We start from the raw sequence: 22,247 nt of genomic DNA on the forward strand, positions 1-22,247 counted from the left end.
TCACCCACTGCGCGATATTGGCACCCACGGCAAGTCCTGTACAGCAGTCCTTCCTCACAGCCAGCTGCTCCACAGCCAGGAACACCACAGCCAGGAACACCACAGCCAGGAACACCACAGCCAGGAACACCACAGCCAGCAGCACCACAGCCAGGAACACCACAGCCAGGAACACCACAGCCAGCAGCACCACAGCCAGGAACACCACAGCCAGGAACACCACAGCCAGCAGCACCACAGCCAGGAACACCACAGCCAGGAACACCACAGCCAGCAGCACCACAGCCAGCAGCACCACTATGCTGTGCTGGTGTGCGCGTGTACTGCAGCTTGGTGTCCTGGTGTTGACTGTTGCTGCCCAGGTCAGTCACGCTCGCGGTGAGGAAGTACAGGGTGGGGAGGAGAAACATGATGAAAGAGGAAGAATAAAGGGGAGAAGCAGTAGAAAACGAGAGAAAAGAGAGTGAAAGCATAAGGGAGAGAATATAATGAAGGAAGACAAGGATAGGAAGAGGAGATTCGTGAAGCGAAGAGTGGTGGAAAATGCCAGTGTGAGGAGACTGAAGATAAAGACAAAGTGGAATAGGAGGAGACAGAGGAATGGGGCGAAAAAGAAAGGCTGAATTTTGCTGTATGTGGTAGAGTGTTTGGTAACGGAGTAGTGGAAGTAGAAGAGGACATCATGAAAGTAGAAGTGTAGGGAAGCAGAGCATCAGAAGTAGGGTCACTCTCAGACAAACTAGTAGTTAATGAAGCGAGGTTAGTAACGAGGGAGGTGGCAAAAGCTTCCAAAAGTGAACCATTCCTTTAGATCATTTAGATCCACTCCTTTAGCCTGGTCCGTGAAGTTATGGACACCCACAACACTAGCTCTTTGTCCCCATCAGTGGGGCCCTTCATGTAGGTGCCCCTTCTCCCCTGTTCTGATTCGCTACAATTCTTCACCTTCTTCTTCAAAATTTCCCTTCTGTATACGCATGTCAAAAATCATCTCTGTAACTTAGTGTCTATTGTGGTTCATTACAAATTTTGGAACCATGACGTTTTTCTGTCTGATTCAATGAGGAAAGTAGGCTATTCCTTCTGGTAAGTCATTCCCATTTATTGGGAATAGGACTAACTAGCACTAACCCCTGTGGGACGTCGTTGGTAATATCCTGTCACTGTGAGGTCTCTCCTCTAATTGCGTTTCTCTGTTTTCTGTTCTGTAATCCCCTAAAGCACATTTCCTGTCATTCCTGCATGTTTCTACATTGTTTGTATTAGTCTCCTGTGGGTCACTGTGTCAAAGAATTTCTGACAGTCTAAGAAATGTCCACTTCGCTCACCTTGCCCTGGTTTGACTGATCTCTGTCGTCCAGTCATAGAGCTCAAATCTTTGAGGCATAATTTGTTAGCCATGAACCCTTCCTGTTGCTATAAAGATGTTCCTCTTCAGATTGTCTATCTACCTCTTTTTTATTGACTTTTCCATCACATGCATAAAAGGTACACAGATCTGCAGTTTTGTCCCCTGTCTGTTTCCCATTTTGAAAAATTGTCAGCATACTTGCAATTTCTAAGTTTCTGGCAGTTCTCCTGTTTCCAGTGACTTGTTATTTATTAATGTGAGTGGCCAGCACAAGGATTCTGCTCCATGTGCTGGCAATAGGGACCCTTTGTGATGGCCAGATAGGATCTCAAGGAAAGATCCATTCTTGTTCCACCGCCTTAGCTGTGCCTAGTTCCATTAAATGCATACTTACCTCATTTCCGGTAATCTCAACGGAGAATCTTCTGAGCTACTTAGTTTGGTACTATCTCCCTCAGTTCAAGAACTTTTCATTATTCTATTGCAAAGACTCAAAATCTCCAGTTGAGTTCCTCATACACTTATCCGTTATCCTCATTCTATGAGTTGACTTCTGTCCTCATTTTAATCACCTGTTACTGATCTGATGTTTCCCCTCTTGATGTGGCTGTGAGATAGCGTGGGTTGGATTTTTGCTTCATCTGCATTTTCGATCCAAACTGCCTTACTGCTTCTCTTCTCCCCTTGACGAACTGATTTAAAGCTCTCTGTTCTCTGTCGATCTTCTCTTTTTGCAGTTTTTTTCATGCTCTCATGTTTATGTACTTCGCTTCAGTACCCTTAATTTAACCATGGCTAAACCTCTCATTGTCCACTACTTGTTGAGGGAAAAATTTGTCAACTGCTTCCCAACATATCTTATTGAAGAAGTTAATATTTTCCTGTAGTCTTCCCTCAGAGTTACCTTTCCCATATCATTATCAGGAAGGGTCTTATTTCCTTGTACTCTCCCATTTGGTATGTCAGTCTCCTGGTGATATTATTAGGGGCTGACAACATAAGCAAGTGACGTCACATTGTCACTGGTTGACAGTATCAGCAAGTGACGTCACATTGTCACTGGCTGACAGTATCAGCAAGTGACGTCACATTGTCACTGGTTGACAGTATCAGCAAGTGACGTCACATTGTCACTGGTTGACAGTATCAGCAAGTGACGTCACATTGTCACTGGTTGACAGTATCAGCAAGTGACGTCACATTGTCACTGGTTGACAGTATCAGCAAGTGACGTCACATTGTCACTGGTTGACAGTATCAGCAAGTGACGTCACATTGTCACTGGCTGACAGTATCAGCAAGTGACGTCACATTGTCACTGGCTAACAGAAGCAGCTAAATAACGTCAAATTCTTCTGTGCTTGTAAAGTTTTCGTTGGTGGAAAATGGTAAGAAATATATCACCACTAAAATTGTAGTTTGTGCAATACTTAAACTTCAGTATTACCATTTAGTGGGAAAAATATTTTTGTATAAAAATTTTCAATATTAAAATATTTTGAGACTTGATGTGTGGTTTACTATATATTTTTAAACAATGACAACCTTAGTGTATGGCTTTAAACCATAACAGCCTCGGTGTATGTTCAAGTAGAATAGAGTTGTTGAAATAATAAACTTTTTCATTCGTCAGTTTCTGAAATATTTGAATACAATTCTAATTTAAAAGTTTTATAATTAATTTTTTCGCTATTTTCAGGCCACTGTAAATGTCAGACCTTGTGAGACCGAAGGCAAGTCATCATTGTTCTCTGTTAGGTTCAGTGTTATTGCTTTGCCATAATCCCATCTCTGGCCTCATCAGACAATGACTGCTTGAGAGACTGCGACCTACTTAATAGCACTGAACCTATGGGTAAGTAATTTACAATAGAAGGCCCAAGCTGTCAAGACTGTAGACCCGAGCCTTCACGACCAGGAGTTCCAGGGAAGTCACATGGCCTTTGGATGGCACCCTATACCCGGTACCCACAGTTCAAGTTTTACACGATACCCGCTTTCTCTGGTAGGTAATGATGTTCTCCACTGTGGTGATGTGGTTGATTACAGTAGTAAGGGGGACATAATGCCATATATTGCTTGGTTATTGGCTTGAATGTTACACTGGCACGTGACTAACAGACAACCAAACGTGGTGGGCATCCGGCTCTCTCTCTTTACATAGCTGACGTATGAAACGCAGCTGCATGCAAATGGGCAGCAACACGCTCTGAACATGACACACACACACACACATATATCTATTCTACAAGAGAGTAATATCTGTTTATCTGAGTGTAAAGCTGGAGGCCAGACGTTTGGTGTGAGTCAAATTTCATGTCTACAGTTGAAACTTGGTGTGGAGTCTGTCTCCACCATATCACTTCCTACTGCACTTCTTTTGTTAACTACTCTTGACACTGAAAAAAAATATTTCTAGTGTCTGCTGCTCATTTTGGTATTCAATTTCCTCTTATGTCCATTTGCAAGAGTACCACCCGTGCTAAATAGTGTCTTTATGTACTCTATCAATTTATCTGAGAATTTTGCATGTGGTAATTATGTTTCCATTAACACTGATGTTTTCCAGTGAGGTGAGGTTCAATTCGTGTAGTTTCCTCGTATCTCGTACCTCGTAGTTGTGGTACCAGTGAGGTGGCATAGGTTTGAATCTTCCCCAATCTTTGTCTTGTGCTTGACTAGATACGGACTCCAGGCTGGAGCCGCATACTCCAAGATTGATCTCACGTACGTGGCATATAAGGTTCTAAATTATTCTTTACACAAACTTATAAAGGCAGTTCTGATGTTTCACAGCAGGTGAAAATAAATGTGCCACCTTCTGTCCCATCCGGAAATCGAACTCTAAATCCTCAGTTGTGAGCCGAGTATGTAGACTACTATGCCAACAGGCCTTCTGTAGTTTCCCACATTCTTATTTTCTTATGTTTTTAATGTTCTTAATTAATGGGCTCATTTTGACATTTGAGTCAAATGTTTTCAAGGAAGAAGCGTCAGTTTTTGGCCAACTTGTGATCAGGCAACCTGTTGTCTTGATTTACCACAACAGACAAAATATGAAGTGCAAACTTCACCCAAAACGTATGAACCCAAGCAGCCCACCTAACCTAACCTACCGATGCATAGAAAACGTGGATATTTGTGAGCCGCTACTTTTCATAGTACTTTGATCGTTTGGGACCATAGAATTTAAAATAAGACGTATTACTTGAAAGGACTGTTTGCTCAGGAGCAAGCGAGGGGCGAGAGGCTGTGTGGAACCTCGTCCCTGTGTCAGTGAGTTTGGTCATACCTGATACCACCTAGCTGGGGCTACTTATTAATTAAGAAAGGTGTGGAATGTTACCTATGTCATCCATGATAGCCTCTCCTGGCTCACAGGACTAATCATGGTATTATGTGATGGAGGAGGACCCCCAAGCACATCTCTGCCATATTTAAGAGCCTCGACGTAATGTGTTAATAGTGTGTTCTCCTACAGGTTACGGTCCGCCGCGGAACCTGACGGCGACGCCGGTGGGGTACTCCGCTCTCTACGTGTCTTGGGAACCACCAGATGTAGAACCCCAATACTATGCGATTATTGCAGATAATCTCTTTGATAGAAAAGATGTAAACACGAGCAACACATTCGTTCTCCTAGAAAACTTGACATGCTGTTGTACCTACACGATTTATGCAGGGTCCGTTTACGGAGACGACGAGAACTGTTTTACCACCATTGACGCCACACCGAACCAACCACGTAATAATCTCACCTTCTATGTTCCTTTTCATTTAGCTTAGAGTTATTATATATATAATTAATACTTCACAAGTTTGTGTAGTATCAATTATGAATGAACTAATTAAACACAAGTTGGGTTTAATTAATTCATTAAGGACACAATGCCACTAATGGATTGGTGGAAATATTTATCACATAATCAGCTCAAACACACAACCTAAATAATCTTTAAGATAAGCAATATGCATTTCTGGTTAACTAGTTGCATATAATAATAATTTTCTCCTGCACTCAGCACCCATCCAGTAAGCATGGGCGGAAGGATTAGTCATGTTTACATCCATGTATTAACCATACACTGAATCAATGTATCACCTTTAATAGTTTTATATGCATTATTTTACAAAACAAAGTAATTACAGTGTTAATATATGCATATTATGCACAAACGAAATCACACTGACGTGTGATTGGGAGTACCCAGGGTACTGGTTCGAATCCTCTGCACGATTCCAGTTGATTTTCATATACATATCATCAGTCTACACTTATAATAGGGTCATCCAATGCTATTTCATTATGATCTAATATTATTATGTTCTCAATAATGAGGTTAAAGTCTCCCTTCTCAGCCTATGTTACAAAACATTTTAAAGGCTTTATTCTACTCCATTTTCATCCGTTAATTATTACAATAATGGATGATAATGGAGACTAACTTCAGTGCAATAATGAGTACATGTTGCATGACCCAGTTATTGACCTGAATTAACCAGAGGGTCACTATATTGCCAGATAACTAATGAGATCGAGCATAATTCTCCCGCAGTACCTAAGAAACCAGACTCCTGCAGTACCCGTGTGCGATGCATAGAAAACGTGGATATTTGTGAGCTGCTACTTTTCATAGTACTTTGTACGTTGGGGACCTTAGCATACAAAATGAGACTTATTACTTGAGAGGACTGTTTGGCCAGGACCAAGCGATTGGTTTTCTACTGTTCGCTCTGTTTCTAATCATCCTCAATCCTTCCTTCTTCGTAAGCCTGTTCTTGGATCTTATCCTTTAGATTTCCACACTCATCTCTGCCTTCCCTATAATGATCCTTTCTCTCTTTCTGAACTTCAGTCTGCCCGGGCCCTCTGCGGATCTACAGCAGCGGGCTCAGATGACGTTCATTATGAGATGCTTCGCCATCTCCCTCCGTGTACGTCTCGGTATTAACTGAGTCTGTATAACTTGCTCTGGGAGTCGTCGTCCATCCCTGAGGTCTGGCTCGATGCCGTTGTACTCCCTATTCGGAAACCCGGGTCTCTCGGTACGTCCCCCTAAGGATTTCCGCCGTATTGCTCTCACGAGTTGTCTGTAAGCTCTTTGAGCGTATGGTAAATGTTCGTCTGATGTGGTTCTTGGAACACCATCACCACCTTTCTCCTTCTCAATTTGGTTTTCACAAGTTCCGCAGCACGACTGATGTCCTGGTGAACTTGGAGGTCTATACTCGTACTACTTTTGCTGCGAAGACCTCCGTTGTTGCTGTCCTTTTTGACCTGGAAAAGGCTTATGACACGACTTGGAGATACCATATTCTGTCCCAACTTCGTTCTTTTGACCTTCGTGGTTATCTCCCTCTCTTCCTTCAAAGCTTTCTCTCTCACCTTTCGAGTCAGGCTTGGTACCATTCTCTCTGCCTCTTTTTGGCAGTATGAAGGTGTACCCCAAGGTAGTGTTCTGAGCACTACTCTTTTTCTGGTTGCCCTCAGTGGTCTTCTTTCCTTCTTTCTGGCATCTTCTCCGCTCTTTATGTTGATGGTCTTACTCTTTGTTGTCGGTGATGATTCGCCTCTCCAACGGCGGCTTCAACTTGCGATTGATGCCGTGTCATCTTGGGCCACCAATCAATGCTTCAAGTTCTCTACTACTAAGACTTGTGCCATGACTTTTACTCTGAAGTGGGTCGTTCATCATCCCTCTTTGTCACTTTATGGTCATCCCCTTGAGTACAAAGATTCCACGAAGCTTTTGGGGTTATTCTTTGACACTCGTTTGTCTTGGTCGCCCCATGTCTCTTACCTCCGTGTTGAATGCTCTAAGGCCCTTAACCTACTTAAGGTTTTGTTCCATACTTCTTGGGGAGCGGACAGGCGCACGCTCCTCTCGTTGCATTCCTCTCTCGTCCTGTCTAAACTCGATTATGGTTGCCCTGCATACTCTTCTGCTTCTCCTTCTACTCTTCGCCGTCTTGATCCTCTGCACCATACTGGGTTGTGCCTCAGCTCCGGTGCTTGTTGTTCAACTCCCGCCCTCAGCTTGTCCGCTGACACTGGCTTCCTGTCTCTCCAGGACCGCCGTGATCGCTACTGTCTTCGTTATCTTGCGCGATCCTTACAGCATCCTCACTCTCGCCTCTATCGTGCTTTGACTTTTACCCCTCCTGTAGTTCCTCTTCACCACCTTCCTCTTTCTGTCCGTTTGTCTCGCTTACAAGATTCTCTTTCGGTTCGTATTACCAATGTTTCTCCTCGTATTGTTCCATCCTTGCCCCCGTGGAGGGTCCCCCCTTCCCAAATTTTGTACTTCTCTAACCCGCATCACTAAAGTTTTACCCCCTTCTAGTTCTGAAACGCCTCTCCTTGAGCACTTTTCTTCTCACTCCCACTCCGTTCCCATCTTCACCGACGGATCTAAGTCTGCTGACAGTGTGGGCTACTCTGTTGTTTTTCCTGACCACACTTATATGTGTCGCCTTCCTCCAGAGGCTAGCATCTTCACAGCAGAACTTTATGCTATTCCCTATGCTCTTCGTCTCCTGCTTTCCCGGTGTCAATCCTCCTTTGTGGTGGTAGTTGACTCTCGTAGTTCCCTCATGGCTTTAGGGTCCTTTAATCCGGTCCACCCAGTGGTCCTCGAGATTCAACATTGACTGTTATTTTTATCTCCAGTAAATTTAAGTCGGTTGAGTTTTGCTGGGTTCCCAGCCATGTTGGTGTCTCTTTAAATGAGCGTGTGGATGCTGCTGCTAAGGAAGCTATCCGCTCTTGTCCCATCTCCCGTAAAGGTATTCCTTATTCCGACTTTTATCCAGTTATTCATGCCTCCATCCTTGCCTGCTGGCAGAGTTGTTGGTCTTCTCTTATTGGTAACAAACTGCGTACTCTTAAGAGTCGTGTGTCCCAGTGGCCTTCCTCCTACTACCGTAACCGGTGGTGGGAAACGGCTCTGGCTAGGTTACGTATTGGCCATACCCGTTTAACTGGCGGTCACTTAATGGAGCGCCGCCCTGCTCCTTATTGTACAAATTCCATTGTCCCTCTTACGGTTATCTTGAGGTTATCTTGAGATGATTTCGGGGCTTTAGTGCCCCGAAGTCCCCGCGGCCCGGTCCTCGACCAGGCCTCCACCCCCAGGAAGCAGCCCGTGACAGCTGACTAACACCCAGGTACCTATTTACTGCTAGGTAACAGGGGCATTCAGGGTGAAAGAAACTTTGTTTGCCCATTTGTTTCTGCCTCGTGCGGGAATCGAACCCGCGCCACAGAACTACGAGTCCTGCGCGCTATCCACCAGGCTACGAGGCCCCTGTCGTGCATATCCTTGTTGAATGTCCTGACTTCCAGAACGAGTGTGTCTTGTTTTCCGACCGTCCCTCGATGGAATTCTTGGCGACTTGGATACTTGTGATAACGTTCGCCTTATGCGTTTGTTCTCGAATTGGCATCCTTGGTGATATTTAGCGCCCTCTGATTATCCCGCACATTTAATGGTGCTACATAGCCTTCCCGGTTTGGTGCCTTCTTTTGATAATTACTTACTTGGGTTAGTGTACCACTGCGCCGGGTTGGAGGCTGTGTCGGCTAGTCCTGAGTGTGTGCAGTTAATGATTTCGATTGCTGTGTTTAGGTTCCTTGTTGTGATTAGAGTATTAATTGTAGAGAATTTTAGCTTCTTATTGTTTTACAGTGACCTATTTTATATGTTCCAGTAAACAGGAGTTGTTTTATTAGCCTTTTCCACTTTACCCTAAGCACATATTGAAACTTGGGCCAGGCTGTTGTTGGCCAGTGATGCTGTTGATCACGAGGTCATGACAGAACCTGGTCCCTGTGTCAGCGAGTTTGAGCATACCAGATACCACCTGGAGCTACTTATAAAGAAAGGAAGGGAATGTTACCTATGTCATTCATGATAACCTCTCTTGGCTCACGGGACTAATCATGGTATCATGTGATGGAGGAGGACCCCAAGCCCATCTCTGCTATGTTTAGGAGCCTCGACGTAATGTGTTAATAGTGTGTTCTCCTACAGGTTACGGTCCGCCGCGGAACCTGACGGCGACACCGGTGGGGTACTTCGCTCTCAACGTTTCTTGGGAACCACCAGATGTAGAACCCCAATACTATGCGATTCATGCCTATAGTGGCTATGATGAACAACGTGTGAACACGAGCAACACATTCGTTCACTTTGAAGACTTGAGATGCTGTTGTAGCTATACGATTATTGCAGTGTCCATTTATGGAGACGGCAAGAAATGTCAAGCCTTCATTGACATTACACCAAGCCAACCACGTAATAATCTCACCTTCTATATTCTTGTTCATTTAGCTTAGTTATTATATATATAATTAATACTTCACAAGTTTGTATAGTATTAATTATGAATGAACTAATTAAACACAAGTTGGGTTTAATTAATTCATTAAGGACACAATGCCACTAATGGATTAGTGGAAATATTTATCACATAATCAGCTCAAGCACACAACCTAAATAATCTTTAAGATAAGCAATATGCATTTCTGGTTAACTAGTTGCATATAATAATAATTTTCTCCTGCACTCAGCACCCATCCAGTAAGCATGGGCGGAAGGATTAGTCATGTTTACATCCATGTATTAACCATACACTGATTCAATATATCACCTTTAATAGTTTTATATGCATTATTTTACAACACAAAGTAATTAGTGTTAATATATGCATATTACACACAAAAGAAATCACACTGACGTGAGATTGGGAGTAGCCAGGGTACAGGGTCGAATCCTCTGCATGATTCCAGTTGATTTTTATATGCATATCATCAGCCTACACTAATAATAGGGTCATCCAATGCTATTTCATTATGATCTAATATTATTACGTTCGCAATGAGGTTAAAGTCTCCCTTCTCAGCCTATGTTGCAAAACATTTTAAAGGCTTTATTCTACTCCATTCTCATCCGTTAATTATTACAATAATGTATGGGAATAGAGACTAACTTCAGTGCAATAATGAATGAATGTTGCATGACTCAGTTATTGACCTGAATTGACCTGAGGGTCACTGTATTGCCAGATAACCAAAGCGATCGATTAGGGCGACTCATCATATTTCTCCCGCAGTACCTAAGCAACCAGACTCCTGCAGTATTCATATATGGCATTCAACCACAGTGGAAGTTACTGAACATGGTGGAGGAGATGAGTGCCCCTGGGGCTTCAACTACTTCGCCACCTGGAACTGGGTGGTCTTGTGGAGTAACGAAACGGGAAACTACACCGGAAGCTTGATACACAGCGTAGATCCGTACACTAACGTCACTGCGACAGTGTTCGTGGATGCGCACAATGTCACGGGCACACCGCCATCCTGTTCGGTCGTGACGCCTCAGACACGTATGTTATGCTCTAGTTTTCACTCTTCTTTACTTATTTTTTTATATATTGCATTATACTGAATTGGTATTGACGTATCACAGCATGATTGGTCCCCAGGTTCGACTCCCGTCTGGTTGATTCGTATGGACACATTTCCTTACATCTGATGAACCTGTTCATCTCGTAGTAAATAGATACCTGTGAGTTAGTAGACTGTTGCGTGTTGCATTCTGGGAAAGGTCAGACTTTGGCCTAGGTTGATCTCAATAACCATAGGTTTCTTATCTTCAACAATGGGATACTATCATACTATTATTATCTTGTGTATCTCAGAAACCAAAGTTTAACCTGTAAAAAAGGATCAGATCACACAGTTAAAAGTCAAGATCATCATAAACTGTTGAGTTGGGTTCGTTCTTGACTCACAATCGGGGATCCGGGTTTGATTCCTGAGTAGGAGAGAAATTTCCGGGTGGGACTTCTGGCTATATACCCGAGTGTGACGCAGGCATAGGCAGTGACTGTAAGAAACAGTGACCGTCATGAACATTGACCATTATGAACAGTGATTGTCACTGGCAGTGACCTTCACTGGCAATGACTTTTCAGTGACAGTCAATCCCAGTGATAATTTAACATACTATCAAGCTCTCATTAACAGCTTCATTTTATAAACTAAAAAAAATCATACTTCGTATGTAAACAAAATCTAATACATTCCTAATAAAAAAACAGCGATGAATATAATGAAACAACATTTTCTGGGTGAGCCCCGGAGGGCTCCCTGGAGCTATCAGATTAATATGCGATATATTAGACTATAGCATTAGTCAATGGAGCCTACCGGAGACCACGAGCCAGAACCTGGCCCCCTCAGAGAGGCACAGTGAGCAATGGCCCCTGGGAAAAACCCTGTTGTTGGGGACTTCCTAATCTGCCATTGACCAGGGTTAGGCACCCAGCCCATAAAGGTAGGTGTAACAAAACAGACCCCACATGGTAAAAAACTTGCAACTGAAGAGAGAGGCAGAACTCCCCCAAATCCCAAGGAAAAAAAGCAAACATCATACACCGATGCTGCACCGCCTTCCCCCCCCCCCAAGAGGGCGGGGTCCCGGACCCTCAGCGCCGGCTACCCAGCAACTCCACTTCAAAGGCTAGGCATCAAAACAGCACGAAAAACCGCCAACCAGAGGGAGGGAGAGTGCCAGGAAGCCTCCATGGCTTCCCTAGGAAATGGCTTTTCATTACAGTCATCCCTGGTTTTCTGTGGAGAGCCTCTTTGGATCCCTGGGGGTTACATAACCAAATATAAGTATAAGAGGGACTTACTCGGGAGCTGCCGCCATGCGCTCCTCAACTCGAAGGCCAGACAACTGGCTGCAACCTGCGACCCAAAGCCACACACGAACACCCAAGACCAGGAATGTTTACCAAATAGTGGGCGGCCAGGACCCTGTTCGACCTCCAAAATCCCCACGCCCGAATGTCAGCCCGAGACGTGTCGCCGAAGACGGCAGCCAAAGCAGCAAACTTGCGAACGTTATGAGCACGATGATAGACCGCAGTTTGGCTAGACTTAATAACCGTGCGGACGATCTTGGAGACCCGAGCCCTGGAACAGGGAACGAGGGAAAACTAGATCAACCCAATGCGCATCCCCAGCCACCAAAGCCGAGGCGTGCAAACGGACTCGGCACATGATGCACCTCCCGGCAAACCAAGCATCACTGACCCAAGGACCCCTCCGGAAAACTGCCGTCTCGTTCTTCACCAGAAAAGGAGGAGACGGCTGCAACCGAACAAACCTACCGCCAGGACCGAAGGAGGAGAAACCCCTGCGCCGGAGGAGAGCATGAAGCTCCCCCACACAACATCCAGAGGTCAATGCCAACACTGGCCTCTGGGTTGGCCTCTGGGTTGGCCTCTGGCCTTCACGAGAACTTTCAAATCCAGTGATCCTATCACAATGGTTGTACTATTCAAATCACTTGTGTTGTCCCGTCTTGAGTACTGCTCAGCACTCACTTCCCCCTTCAGAGCAGGAGAGATTGCTGAAATAGAGGGAATACAGAGAACATATACGGCACGCATAGACGCGATAAAGCACCTAAATTATTGGGATCGTCTCAAAGCTCTCCAAATGTACTCACTAGAAAGGAGTCAAGAGAGATAAGAAATATACACGTGGAAAATACTAGAGGGCCAGGTACCAAATCTATGCAGTAAAATAACATACTGGAGTGAACGAAATGAAAGAAATGCAAAATAGAACCAGTGAAGAGCAGAGGTGCCATTGGTACAATCAGAGAACACTGTATAAACGTCAGAAGTCCACAGTTGTTAAACATTCTCCCAGCGAGTATAAGAAATATTGTGGGAACAACAGTGGACTTCTTCACGAGAAAACTAGATTTTCTATAAGAAGTGCCAGGCCAACCGGGCTGTGGTGGGTATGTGGGCCTGCGGGCCGCTCCAAGCAATAGCCTGGTGGACCAAGCTCTCACAAGTCAAGCCTGGCCTCGGGCCGGGCTTGGGGAGTAGAAGAATTCCCAGAACTCCATCAGAAGGTAACAGAAAGAGCCCTCGAAAAACAGTCTTGAACAAAAGAGGCCACCATAAACCGAGGCGAAGAGAGGAAAGAAAACACCCTGTCCAAGGACCAGGATGGCTCAGGCGGAGCATGAGCAAAAAGTAGGTGAAACAAAATATGAGAACTTACGGAACGGGGCAGAAGTGACATCCACCCCGAACGCAAGCTAAAGGGGGGAGATCAAACATTGAAACCCCTGCGATGTGTGCAATCACGGGGACCTAGCGGAGGGCCACCAACCCAATAGAAGTGGTCCTATAGCCACACAAGACAGACACCCCCCACTCGGCAAAGAACTAAAACAAAAAGAAAAAACAGCAAAAATACAACGGCCCTAGAGGAAACAGGAACCGGCTGCTGCATGCGCAACACCTTGATGTCCTAACCAGCAACAATACTACTCCCTACCAAAGGCCAAACAATGGCAACGAAATCCCAGCTGGCCCTAAGGGCGGAGTAAATGCCGAGCAGCAAAAACACCCCACGGAAATGGTGTCCTGGAAGAACCAGGGGAAGATAACCCTAGCACCCAGGGGGTTTTACTCACAGGGCTCTTAGGGTTGGCCGCCCAAAGCGCATGCAGCCCTGGTACACTTGCTTACACCTGGCCACCACGCAACAACACTGCAGAAAACACCACAAAGGCAAAACACTGCTTTGGAAATCGAGGCCGGTGTCGACGACCGCCCTAGATCACATTAACCAACGAACTGGAGTTGATGGGTAGCAGGCGCAGAGGGTCCGGGGCTCCCCCCTTCCTCCCGGGGGGGGGGAAGGCTGCGCGGACGAGCGACGGTGTATGATGTTTGCTTGTTTCCTTATGGTTTGGGAGAGTTCTGCCTCTCTGTTCGATTTTCGGTTGCAATTTTCTTACCATGTGGGGTCTGTTTTGTTATGCCTACCTTTCTGGGTGCCTAACCCAGAAAGGTAGGAGACCACGCGCCAGACCCTGGCCCCCCTCAGAGAGACACAGGGAGCTATGGCCCTTGGAAAACCCTTGTGGTTGGGGGACTTCCTGACCTGCTGCCTGGGTAACAGCTTCTCCATATCAACCTACCCTGGCTTTGCGCCCTAGTGAGGCCACTCCAGAGCACAACACCATAGTCTCCTGAGACTGATGGATGCCTACTACTAACCCTGGTCAATGGCAGATTAGGAAGTCCCCCAACCACAGGGATTTTCCAAGGGCCATAGCTCCCTGTGTCTCTCTGGGGGGGTGGGGCCAGGGTCTGGCTCGTGGTTCCCGGTAGGCTGAACGACACCTTTGACTAATACCCTAGTCTAATATATCGCATATTAGCCCGATAGCTCCAGGGAGCCGAAGGGGCTCCCCGCAGAAAAGGTTATATCATCTTTGCTATAAACAGAGTCCAGCCCCCCGACAAACCTCAGCATCACAAGCCCCACTCACAAAACAAGAACTTTAAGTTGGTCGCTTCCTGATCACATCAACGGTGTCCTGAAGGGCTGGCTGCTCAACTGGGGAAAGCTTGGTGAAGCGCTGGACGGACAAGTTCAACTTGAACCTCATTATAGAGCTTATACAATGGAAGACATAGACCCTGGTTATACATATGGCGTTAATATTATGGTAAGTTTGAGTAAATGAAATATCCTAATAATTTTACCCGTTGTCTGGGACAGGAATCCTGTGTACATACTTCAGGGTTGTATCGAGGTTCTCCCAATGTGCAATTACCGACCTTCCCCAGGATGCAACCCCACAAGGGTTGCCTAACTCCCAGGTACCTATTTACTGCTTGGTGAACAGTGTTTTATCCCTGGGTGGAGAATAACTGGTTGTGCACGTTTCATGTCACCTAATGCTTCTGTTCACTTAGCAGTAAGTAGGTTCCCAGGAGTTAGGCAACTTGTGGGATTGCATGCTGGAAAAAGATTAGTAGTTTGACCTTGAGCGGGGAATTAATAATTCTAACACGAATCTTCTCAATATTTCTTACGTTTTTCTTCATTGTCGAGGGTAATTGAAAAATTAACTCTCCATAATTAGGTGAAATTAAACATGCACAATCAGTTATTCTCCTCCCAGGGATAAAACTGTTCACGAAGCAGTAAATTGCTACCCGGGAGTTAGGCAACTGTGGTGGGGTTGCATCCTGGGGAGGGTCGGTAATTCCACATTGGGAGAACCTCGATACAAACCTAAAGTATATATACACACAGGCTTCTTGTCCCAAACAAAATATATTAATAACATACATTGAGCATCCAGATAACCTATTGCTCTCTGATGACCTCATCGTCACAGCATCCAGAGTAACACAATGATTTTACGATTTGGGATTCAAAGTAAAGTCAACATATCTAAGTCACACTTCAGTATAGTGAAAATATCTAGTTCATATTACAGTAGGGTCAGAATTCCCAGCACACATTAGAGTAAAGTCAAAATACCTCACTTACACACCAGAAAACTAAAAATATCTAACTCGCATTATAATAAAATCAATATTTCCAGCTCACAATTTAGTTAAGTCAAAATACCTCGCTCTCTCTCCTTAGTAGTCAGGTCTCGCTTCATGCAGGGCGGCGTTCAATCCTCGACCGTCCAAGTGGTTGGGCATCATTCCTTCCCCCCCATCCTGTCTCATCCCAAATTCTTATCCTGATCCCTTCCCAGTGCTATATAGTCGTAATGGCTTGGCGCTTTCCACCTGATAGTTCCCTTCCCTTCCTTAGTAGTCAAATACTCCCACATACACTTCAGTATTGCCAAAATCAGAACGGGTTCTGCAGAGGTTATTCAAGTACATTCACCCACTGGACAAAGGTTCACCAACAGAACAACAAACTACAACAAATGCTTCATCAATAAATTTAGTTCTAACTTTACTAGCATCATCAATGACATCAGTGCCGACACAATTTGTTCAATAACAGGGAAACAAATTCCACGACACAGTTGACCAAACATGCTCAAGTAACATTGATTCAACGTTCAATCCACGTTGATAACATAAATTCAATGTCCTCAACGTTGATTTAATGTTGAACTAACGTCACTCTTGGATAATGGTCCCACTGGGAAGTTAACCTTTCATAAGCTGTCTAAGTTTAGGTCTTATATAAACATATTTTTCCTATACAACTTCTTTGATGTTTTAACTGTACCGTGCACTCCTACAGGTGTATAGCACATTATATCAAGTGTATAACTCATACCAAGAAGTGCATAGCCCATCTCTACACGTGTATATCTCTAATAAATGCACTGCACATCTCTACAAGTGAATAGCACATCCCTACAAATGTATAGGAAATTGCATCAAGTGTATTGGACATTCCTAAAGGTATATAGCACATTCGTAGAAGTATATAGCACATTCCAACAAGTGAATTGCAGACTCATACAAGTCCATAAAACACCCACTTATTAAGTGTACAGCAAATTCTTACAAGTGCATAACACATTTCTGCAAGTGTTAAGCCGTTCTTACACGTGCAAAGAATATTCCTGCAAGTGTATAGCACATTCCTGCAAGTGTATAGCACATTCCTTCAAGAGTATAGCAGTAATACCCTACTTAACACAGCTGTTATTGTGCAAATATTTACACTGGAGGTGGCAATATCTCCATTATTAATAACTCCTATTTTGACCTCCATGCAGGCCATCAATGGTGCAGGCTTGGGGTCGCGGGCGTCAATAGGGATTACTCGTAAACACGACCCTGGATTAACTACTACTCTAGCTATATGTGGTTCGCTCATTGGGATTGTACTTTTGGTGGGAATTTATCGTTGTTCCCGAAATATAAAACGACGCAGAGCTACTTCGACGACACAGGTATGATTGCCACTGACGCTGGGTGAGTATTTCAGTTGACTTTGATTTACTATCCATCATATCAACTCTGAATTAATGTCGATTAAACGTTGAATTAACGTTAATGACGTTGATTCAACGTCGAACCAACTCTTGTTGGTGTTCTGCTCATTGGGTAGTGAGCACTACCCAATGAGTAGACTCTTGGGTCTTGGGTGCCACTCTTAGGTGCTCTGCTCATTGGGTAGTTTCCTTCTTTCACAAGTTCAAGCCCAATCTCCTTTTTTCACAACCTCAAGCCCCTTTTTCTTCTTTCACAAGCTCAAGCCCGGTCTTCTTCAAATCGTCTTCTCGTCATCTGAATTGTGTGATATGAATTGTGCTAATATCTGTCTCATTGCTCTTATGGGAAACTGCACTTTGTGTTCTACTATCAACTTATGAATTATAAGCTAAATATTACTCACGATTGTTTAAAAAATGTAAGCTTAATTTAGACAGCTGAACACCTATTTAGTCCAGTCATTATTGTAACGATTTGTACAAGTTGTTATGAATAGTGTCTGATTCGAATTTTGATACTACAGGTATAGTTCTTAAACAACTTATAGTCAAATCAAAACTTACTGGGGGTTAATTAAACTAATCAGAGGCAAATGGCTAAGACATATCTGGCAATTCAAAATTCTCTATTAAAGCAGTATTTTTAACCCAAGGGCATCTTAAAATTGGCATTAAAGTTTCTCTTCAAATGCCAGTTATCAGACTATATGTTCATATACATACGGTGCGACTCTCCCACTCAAATAACATCCAGGTATAGTAAGCTCTCGTTAACACATGTGGAATTATGCTTGAAGTTGCCTTCCTTTAGGAGATACATGTTTCATAGTTTTCCTAGGACACCTAGGAGTTAAAAAAAATATATATGTATACAAAGAGAGCATATGTGTAAAATGCAGTTAAATGTTGATAAAATGGTAAATACCCCTATACAGTATATGAAGACTTGTGCAGCTTCCATACATAGGTCTATAAGGCCTATTGGCCCATGGGAGGCAGCCCCTATTTATATTCACTATACTCATTTATATATACAGTATGTCTAACCTAAGCTTGAAACAATCCAGCAATCCCATGTCCATCATGTTACTCTATAATTTGTTCTATAAATCAACAACCCGCCGATTTTCAAACCAGTATTTACCCAGGACTTTACTAATTTAAAGACCTAATTTCATCATTCGCCAAAGTACGCAACTCTCTCAACTACTCTCATACAATGGCCACCTAATGTAACGTAACTTTGATTAACTTACCCACAACTTAACAATCTTGCATCTATCACACTAATGCTTTAAGAAATGTCAGTCTTCTCTCTCTTCTTATGTTTTGCCTGTTGTTTGTTTATGACCTAAACTGGTGATCTTTCTCAAGTATTCATTCTTGTGTCAGTATATAGCATCATAATATTTATGATAGTGTGTGATTATATGTTGTCACAAAACATTATATATGTGATTATATATAATTATATATGATTATAAATCATCATATGTGATTATATATCATCACTTGGTTATATATCATCATGTGTGTTTACATATCATATACTGTATGATTACATATCATACTTATGTGATATATATAAGATATGACATTATTATTATAATAGCAATATATATATATATATATATATATATATATATATATATATATATATATATATATATATATATATATATATATATATATATATATATATATATATATATATAACTCTATGGCTGAAACAGCTAAATACTCATAATTCATATTTTCCTGGCTATTATAATAATAATGTCACTTTTAATTACGTATAGAATGTAACTATACTACATTCTCTATACATGCATACAGAGTATTACAAAATATTTGTGTGATGACTATAAAAAATTGATATTCTACCAGCAGGTACAAGGATCATACGTGGATCATCAGGAATCATCACATGATCTATAAGATACATTGGAATAAGGTAAACAGTCACTGCTGAAATAAACAGCAAAGTGTACCCGGATTTCAGTTATCGAGACGAGACGTTTGGGCACATTTCCTTCCACATGGAACCTCAGTTCATCTATCTGTAAATATGTGCCTGGGAGTTAGGCAACTGCTGACAAGTGTTTGTAAGTGTGTGTGTGTGTGTGTGTGTGTGTGTGTGTGTGTGTGTGTGTGTGTGTGTGTGTGTGTGTGTGTGTGTGTGTGTGTGTGTGTGTGTGTGTGTCAGCGTGTGTGTCATTGAGTCAGTGTGTAAGTATGTGAGAGAGAGCCATTGCTACTGTGGACTAACCTCCACAGTAGCACCCACTCACCAGTGTCTCGTGTGTGGGCGAGCCTTCCGGACCCAGATTGGTCTCATCATCCATCATATGACACACACACAGCCACCGACCTTCGACCTGATATATTGAAGTCATGAACATCTTCGACTACGATGGACGAACATCACCATGTGAGAGGGAGAAAGAATCTATGTTGAAGCATACATGATAACATTATATGTTGATGACTCTGATGTTTTCATTTGTTTTCACTTTCGTTTTAAAGCTCAACTTGTTTAAAAAAAAAATGCTGAGCAGCAGCGAAATGTAACCACTTTCAGTATTCAGTGTGATGGGCTTAAGAAAAATATGTTTTAGATAAATAACACTATAAAGAACCAGTGCTGCTGAATGGGGCTGTTAAACAGTATACAGTATGTGTATATACAATACCAGCAAGAATGGCCAAATAATCTGTCTCAGGTTATCCATTGAGAAAACTATTTATTTAATAAATAAATAAATTTTTATTCAGGTAAGGTACATACATACATACAAGGTAAGATACAAAGTTGATGGATTTATAGATAGAGCTAGTACATACAATGCCTAAATACATACAATTTCATCATTATAGCTCAAGCTTATGCCTAATATGGATCAAATAATACAAGCCACTCATTAGGAACACTACCTCTGGTATCATCAAATTAGTTGGCCAGCTGGATGTGTAAAAGAGGTATACTAATAACAGTGGAAATTATCTTGTGATGTGTATATGGATTTATATAGGTAAGAGAGCAAGAAGTCATATATAATCCATAAAATTCCTAGCCAAGAGAGCTCTTAAAATATTACTGGTTTTGTGAATATATAACAAATTTGTGGTTTATTTTCAAATATATTGGCTTTCATATAAACAGGTTTGATATAAACCTAAACCTAATATCTCGATTCAAAGTTATTGAAAGATATTCTTATACTCTACCCAAAGTTTGCTAGTGCAGATTAGTTAGTACATTAGACTTACATCTTTTGTTTTTTTCTGATTCCACATATGATTAGCCATCCTGTGAGATTGGGTTATTGGTTGAACTTATAGCTAACTCTTGATCTATACTCTGTAATCTTTCATATGGAATAGCATGGTAGGATGCTTCTGCATTTCTAAGCTTTATATAAGAAAAAAAGTATTCAGCCAAGAGAAATTGATATACTATAATATAAAGTAGACAACATGTGGGACAGCTTCATAGTCATGAAAATAAATGCAGTTCTGGATGGAGAAAATAAGAAAAGCAAATGGAGACCACAGAAGGTCTTCCAGCCCATACAAAGCTGTTCTTGTTTACGTAATTACACCCCTGACACATATTTTTCTGGAGAGCTTCAAACATGCCAATGTTTGACTTTATTATCAAAGGTTTACTGCAATAGTTAATAATTGAACACTTAAAGGTTGACAAAGATCAGGTTATGAATCATTAAGGGACAGTGATAAAAAGCACTGATTTTGATGCAAACACAAATCATATTCATATCCTGTAAGATTAAATGATGACACCATGTATTGTGATGAGATGGATACTTAATGTACTCTGCTGGAACCCTAGTATGAATTTTGAGTCACAAAGTGTCCCAAATATTTTTTGTTTTGTTTTTAAATATGGGCAAAATAAGCTAAAAATTGTTTGTTAATTTAATTCACAGCTTGGTGTGGAAAGAATGGAAAACAGTGAATTTAATTATTTATTACAAATAATTAAAAATGGCTGTACAGTATTTAGCATGATTATTAACTTGATAAACATTATGATTATTGCAGCCTATTTATCAAAGACATTCAACATGAATATTTTAGGATGATTGCAGTACTGTCTTTCAATTTTTGTATTCTATCAATGTGATTAGTGAAATAGATACAAGTATCCACAAATACTGATATACATTATTAATGTAACTATACAAATATACAGTGAAAGATAATGCAGTACATTCCTGGAACTGCTTAATCTGATGACAGTTGAAGGTACTCCAATACTGTCTTTGAGGACAGTGGTCTACACAACTCATCAGTCACACTCATTATTCTGCCTTCCTTGCTTGATAAGAGAGTGGGCTTTCTTATAGCGCAATCGCTCCCGAACTGATGCTTCGTGCCTGTGGAATGGTATGATACATAGTGGTTTTCATTTCTGCTGGTTAAGCGCACTTTTTAGTTGACTAGCACATACGTTTGTTTAAAGTTTATAAAAAAAGGAACGTGACATCATTATACATATAACAATATGAACATAATACTAAAATTACTATATAACAATTAAGTGGAATTATGAGTTAAGAGGGACATGTGATGCATTGGTTAGAAGACCATATGACACTACCTCCTTGACAACTGGGGTAAGCTTGGTTTAATCTACCATCATCTATAGATCATGATGAGTAGATAACCTAGGCCTTGCATTCTCTTTGTGTGATGATTAGAAAGTAATTAGAAGGTGTTAGGTTGTTTCAAGCTGTTCTGTATATCGAGTGTGTGCCTCACATCAAAACATTTATCACTGTTGACGCTGAAAAATCACTGATAAACTTGTCCTTGTTAAATGTCACTGACTGATAGGAATGACATTCAATGCCACAATTTTTTTTTTTCTTATACAGTATATACAAGAGTTCTTACATTCTTGAACAGCCACTAGCACGCATAGCATTTCGGGCAAGGCCTTAATCCTAATTTTCACACACACACACACACACACACACACACACACACACACATATGAGGGCCTGGTAGCCTGGTGGATAGCATGCAGGACTCGTAATTCTGTGGCGCGGATTCGATTC

At 42.2% G+C, this 22,247-nt stretch overlaps 2 protein-coding genes across 4 annotated transcripts in view; one reads left to right on the forward strand and one right to left on the reverse strand.

Annotated features, from left to right (window-relative positions):
- Positions 1 to 20,323, forward strand: LOC123764695 (receptor-type tyrosine-protein phosphatase H). Of its 3 annotated transcripts, none has more exons than XM_069302522.1 (8): positions 1 to 362; positions 3,051 to 3,084; positions 4,833 to 5,096; positions 9,385 to 9,648; positions 10,466 to 10,738; positions 14,681 to 14,904; positions 16,945 to 17,121; positions 19,054 to 20,323. In XM_069302522.1, exons 1-8 carry the CDS (start codon positions 300 to 302, stop codon positions 19,099 to 19,101), a joined length of 1,347 nt encoding a protein of 448 aa, XP_069158623.1. In that variant the 5' UTR covers positions 1 to 299; the 3' UTR covers positions 19,102 to 20,323. The 3 variants fall into 3 exon arrangements, with proteins under 3 accessions (XP_069158623.1, XP_069158624.1, XP_069158625.1); XM_069302523.1 differs by having other exon boundaries at positions 10,517 to 10,738; positions 19,051 to 20,323; XM_069302524.1 differs by having other exon boundaries at positions 4 to 362; positions 19,051 to 20,323.
- The window catches only part of LOC123764697 (large ribosomal subunit protein mL62), a 13,581-nt gene continuing 10,596 nt past the window's right edge, over positions 19,263 to 22,247 (reverse strand). The window contains exon 5 of the mRNA XM_045752715.2: positions 19,263 to 21,563. Coding sequence (XP_045608671.2) covers positions 21,476 to 21,563 — 88 coding nt within the window. The 3' untranslated portion in view covers positions 19,263 to 21,475. The remainder of the gene's footprint in view (positions 21,564 to 22,247) is intronic.

Source organism: Procambarus clarkii, chromosome 48, assembly GCF_040958095.1.
Source record: "Procambarus clarkii isolate CNS0578487 chromosome 48, FALCON_Pclarkii_2.0, whole genome shotgun sequence".
NCBI classification, from domain to species: Eukaryota; Metazoa; Arthropoda; class Malacostraca; order Decapoda; family Cambaridae; genus Procambarus; species Procambarus clarkii.